Consider the following 5,653-nt stretch of genomic DNA (forward strand, 5'->3'; position numbering starts at 1 on the left):
AATCTTTTTTTTGGGGGGGGGGAGCGACAAAGCCTCACTCTGTGGCCCATGCTAGAGTGCTGTAGCAGGATCTTGCCCACTGCAATCTCCACCTCCTGTCTTCAAGCGATTCTCCTGCCTCAGCCTCCTGAGTAGCTGGGATTACAAGCATGTCCCATCACCTCTGGCTAGTTTTTGTATTTTTAGTAGAAACAGGATTTCCCCATGTTGCCCAGGTTGGTCTCAAACCCCTGACCTCAGGTGATCCACCTGCCTCAGCCTCCCAAAGTGTTAGGATTAGGCATGAGCCACCGCACCCCGCCCCCATCTGGAATATTTAATGGGCTACTCTCCCTTCAGGCTTTTCAAATACCCTGGTCAAAATTATGGGCCAGTTGTGGTGGCTCACGTCTGTAATCCCAGCACTTTGGGAGGCCGAAATGAGCGGATCACTTGAGACCAGGGGTTTGAGACCAGCCTGGCCAATGTGGTGAAACTCCATCTCTACTAAAGATACAAAAATTAGCCGGGCATGGCAGTGAATGCCAGTAATCCCAGCTATGCTGGAAGCTGAGGCACAAGAATTGCTTGAACCCAGGAGGCGGAGGTTGCAGTGAGCCAAGATTGTGCCACTGCACTCCAGCCTGGGCAACACAGTGAGACTCCATCTCACGCACACACACATACAAAATGTGGCTGGGGATGCAAAGACTCTTTTCCTCAGACAAGTTGTTCTTAAAAGAAAATCTCCAGTGACTCTTGGAGAGTATCTCGTCTAATTACACAGATAAGAAGCCTACTGCCAGAGAAATCAGTTAGCTTCACATCGTTCTGTCACCTGGCAGCACAGCCAAGAACAAAGCCCTCCAGACTCCTGGGACAGCAGTTCACAAAATGTTCAAATGATCAATGAGTGTCTCAGAATTCCAGGGTTTTCTCCTTCCTGGGTTCTTTGCAAGGGATAGGACAAGTCAAATCCAAATCTGCTTGAGCTAGATGGTACAAAGAAAAATAAAGACGTTTTCCAGAAGTCTGCTTGATTTTCACGGGCAAAGAGTGTTGGCGTGTTGCTCTGCTGATTGAGATGACAGCTAGAATTTTTGTGCTGTGGATAAAATTATAGGCCATTGTCGAAATGTTTTCTTTTGGTCTTTTAATCTCTCCTTAGCTTGGAAATCGCAGAAGACTCACCAATGTCCTCTGTCCAGGCAAGACCACAAAAATGGCTCTAGTCTCTAGGGGTGGATTTGGGGTTGGGGATGTGGACAAGGGAATGGAACAAGAGAAAATGGAGTAATAATGCCTTTCCATCTCCAAAATGTAATTTACCATGAAGAGGAAAACATCCAAGACAGGCAAGGGATTGCACTGGCATTTGCAGGTTTGAATTTGGGGAACAGGTGTTTCACCAAACTTGAGTCACATATGCGGTACCTGGAAATAATCTACTCCTTTACACACTTCCAAACTTATGAAATACCAAAATGAAGTCTTGTGATGAGGAGTACTCTTTAAAATCAAGTTTAAGACCTTAGAAAGGTTTAGAAAGCAAACACTGATCTCAGAAGGCGAGCTCTGGGTAACCCTAGTTCCATCACAACCTGTCTGCTTAGGGACTAACCCAGAGGCCCAGTGAGAAACTCACCACAGTTTACGCAGTTCATTTTAAAGGGGAACAACAATGTAAATGTCACAAAGTAAGAATGACATCACTGGAGTCTTGATTTCTCTATTTCCTGATCTGCTTTTAAAAAAATGTTTAAAAAAAAACAAAGGTCAACTTAGACACGTGGGTATTTGTTGAATAAATGAAAAAGTGCTTAAATCCAAAAGCATTATAGACGAGTTTACAAACAGCAAAACTCTTCAATTCCTATGTAATTTTTTTCTATTATGTTGGCTTTTTAAATGTTTTTAAAGAAATAACCCAAATCCTCAGATATTTTCCAAAAAAAGAAAAACCCATATATTTCTCAAATACAAATCCTGTTATTTTTCAAAAAAAAAAAAAACTCACATATTTCTCAAATATTCTCCTACAGATGTGCTAATACAACAATTTCAAAAGTGAAGCAACACAGATTGGAAAGTAGGAATACAATTTACTAAAAAATATTTTAGCAATATTTTAGATCTGCAATCTTGTTCTACTTTTCTAGATTAAACCCTCTTTAGTATTGCTCTTCTACTGTGTCTTTTATTTTTGAAAAAAAGAACAAAACCATTCTGGCCATGAAAATACATAATATTCTAAAGAAGAAAGTGAGTTGGCCGGGCGCGGTGGCTCACTCCTGTTATCCCAGCACTTTGGGAGACCGAGGCAGGTGGATCATTTGAAGTCAGGAGTTCCAGACCAACCTGGCTGACATGGTGAAACCCCACCTCTACCAAAAATGCAAAAGTTAGCTGGGAGTGGTGGCAGGCACCTGTAGTCCCAGCTATTTGAGAGGCTGAGGCAGGAGAATCGCTTGAACCCAGGATGTAGAGGGTGCAGTAAGCCAAGGTCGCGCCACTGCACTTCAGCCTGGGGGACAGAGCCAGACTCCATCTCAAAGAAAAAAAAAAAGAGAAACTAAATCACTGTTATCATATATATATATATATATATATATTTATTTATATTTTAAAGCTGTTGCATCATCAGCTAGAAACATCTTAGAAGGTTCAATCAATGCCCACAACAATGAAATGACATTTCTTTGAAGAAGGAATGGGATGAAATGTACCTAAAACAGAACAAAACGTAGCTGAGGTATTATGGGATTTTCCACGTGTCCCCCGCCCCTTGTCCAGCCCTAAGAATGTCAAGAATTTGAACTCCCTGTTCTTAAGGTGAAAGGGCATGAACTCAAATCTGTTCATGAAGCAAAGCGGTGGCAAACTTTGAGACATTGGGACTGCATGCCAAAACCTCCCAAGTTTACCAGGGCCAGCAGCGATTCTTTCCTTTCGTGTTTTCAAAAGTAATTAGAAACAACGTTCAAGTGGTAAGTCATTAATGAGGAGCCAGAGAGAGCTCCATTTGCATCTCAGCAATGCTCTACCTTTATTTCAACATCTAGCTTTAGGTTTAAAATATTTGCTAAGATAGAGCAGAGACGATTAACAGAGACACATTCCGTGGACAGGGAAAGAAAACTACACAGCAGAAGTTACAAGATGGTTATTTTGTGTTTTGAAAACATTCCAATAATCCCTTCACTGTGGTGCTATTCGGTTAAACAGTGGAAAAGCAAAACAGAAATGAACACGAGAGCAGCCGGCTCGTTTCCATCTCAAAGGGAACCTCGAGGAACCCATCAGCTGCAGTTTGTGCCTGTGAATCTCAGCGTGGAAATTTTCCCACTCCTCCTTTGAGGGCAGGAGGAGAGCAGGAAGGCACGCTGCCACTCACTAGGGGACCCCAGATGTCACTCCATCCCCAGGATAAATTCCTCCAGACCGCGTGTAGAACTCCACATACCCCATTTCCCCCAAAATAGACGTTGACCCTCTGGGGTTAACATCAGCTCCTAGTGAATCACTTAACATGTCTGGTTGCTGTTTCTTTAACTCCTTTCTCTGAAAACAGCTAGAGCTACCAGATTCTAGAAGAGCTCGGCCACCATGTGGATACGATGTCATTTTGTTGTTTTAAAATATTTTAACTTTATTATTATTCTTATAATATTATTCCAACAGACTGTATTCAAGGCAGTGATCACTAACACAGAACACGACAGGGCGGATGGCAGCCGGGCTGCTTGGAAGACGTGGCCGGTCCGGCCGGGGTCGCTGACATGCACGTCGGTAGCTCATACACTGCTACCATCAGCACAGGCTGCGGGGACAGGGACAAGACAGATGCCGCGGACTCTAGAAGCTATTTAATAAATATCATCCAAAAGCAAAACGGAAAAGAAACAAGAAACCCTCCGAGCACAACCACCTTAGGCCAACTGAATGTCATCTAGTTTATTCAACCAAAAATTGAGAGAGAAGGAAGTATTGAAACAAACAAATGAAAGAAAGCAGTTCTTAAGACTAGCAGTAAATAAATTTGTACAATTCAGTCTGTATAATATGATGAAATAAATCTACATCTTTTCTTATTTTGGTGCTTTGAATTATACATACAAACAACAATTACAGGGACTTGTTCACAAAGCATGTAGGCCTAGAAAAGGGCTCTCTGAAACCCTCAATGGCAATTGGTGAATGGTAACACTGATTGCCCAGAACTGGTATCTCCTTTGCAGAGGCCAACAGCTTTGAACGAATGATTCGCCTACAACTTTTTTCTTTTTTTTTCTTTTTTCTTTTTTTTTTTTTTTCTTTTAATGCATCAAACAACTGTGGCCAGTGACAGGAAAGAAAACTGGCAGTTTGTCCATTTGGATATCAGACCTAGCTTCTTCTTAATTTCCACACTCTGTTTCCCCCATGTTCCTTAAACTTCTTGGCATCCTTCATGCCCTACAGCTACCCAGATGCAATAAAGTCTTCCTCAAATGTACAGTATTTCTTACAATATAAGTTATATGCAATGTTCAGCATTTTTTTCACAGCACTAGAGACCCTGTTAAATAGGGGATATGAGTCAGAATGGCTTATTCACAGATGGGGTCCAGATTCAGTGGTTGGAACACAGACACCACAGTGAGCTCCTTTGCAAAGTGGCAAACATAATTTCGCTTTCTGCCTTCAAAAACATGTATCCATCGCGTTTAGGCTTCATGATTCTGCTCCTGCAAAAATGCAAGTCGAAGTGGGCTGCAGGGACTCTCTCTGGGGGCCCTGTGAGCCTCAAGCAGGGCTCTAACCCATGGCGGTAACCATACTGGAGGGATGGTGAGGTCCGAAGGACAGGCTGGATGGCGGGTGCATCGGCGTGGGCGTGGTCAGCATGTGGCTGGAGTGGCTGAAGGGTGAGATGTGGCTCAGGGAGGACATGTGTCTGGAGAGGGCAGCTGGGTTGAACGAGCTGTTCTTGGGGAAGTCCTCCAGCGAATCATGCACTTTTTTGCACTTTTTGGATTTGCTAGACATTTTTCGGTTTCTGGTCTGGATGCCTTCCTTCTTCATAGTCAGGGGTCTGTTAATCTAAACAAAGATCAATTTTTTTTTTTTTTTTTTACTTTTTTCTGCCTCTGAAATGCACAGGCTCTCGTACACCGACACGGGTTCCACTGGGGGCCCCGATCGGGGATCTGTTTCCATTTCAGCCAGCCCCTTCCTCCCTCGCACCTTCTCCTGTCTCTTTCCCAGGGACTGAAGAACTAAAACACGTGCAGTTACCAGATTAGAGACCCACCTAGTATGATTGTATGTCTGGTAATGAAAATAGAATTCACTTGTCTTACTTTTGTAGAACTTCCTTAGACTATTTCATAAGAATGGAGGTAGTGAAGAATCTTCAAGAGGGAAATACCATTTTGTCTGCTCTGATGAATCTGCTTTAGAACTTGAGAAGCACTGCCCAGGTCATCCACCTCTAGGTGTTTAAGGCTGTCTGCCTTGAAGAAATGAGAACTGTACTGCTCTACTGAGTGATTCTTGGTTGCCCCTCTTCTACCTGGCCTTTGAAAGATGCCATAAAATCTTCCCCTAGAATGTATACGTAGCAGGGTTGTAGGTTACGAAACCATGCCTTTCTTTTTTTTTTTTTTTTTTTTTTTGTGTTTTGAGACGGAGT

The 5,653-nt window shown here is 42.9% G+C and overlaps 1 protein-coding gene across 4 annotated transcripts in view; it reads right to left on the minus strand.

Annotated features, from left to right (window-relative positions):
* Positions 1–3,606: 3,606 nt before the first annotated feature.
* The window catches only part of GATA3 (GATA binding protein 3), a 29,946-nt gene continuing 27,899 nt past the window's right edge, over positions 3,607–5,653 (minus strand). For 2 of the 4 annotated variants that reach the window (XM_032258140.1, XM_032258139.1), the window contains exon 6: positions 3,607–5,061. In XM_032258140.1, coding sequence (XP_032114031.1) covers positions 4,777–5,061 — 285 coding nt within the window. In that variant the 3' untranslated portion in view covers positions 3,607–4,776. The remainder of the gene's footprint in view (positions 5,062–5,653) is intronic. The other 2 variants (XM_032258142.1, XM_032258138.1) reach the window with 1 other exon arrangement.

Source organism: Sapajus apella, unplaced genomic scaffold (genome assembly GCF_009761245.1).
Source record: "Sapajus apella isolate SASKATOON/1434 unplaced genomic scaffold, GSC_monkey_1.0 scaffold100, whole genome shotgun sequence".
Classification (NCBI taxonomy): Eukaryota; Metazoa; Chordata; class Mammalia; order Primates; family Cebidae; genus Sapajus; species Sapajus apella.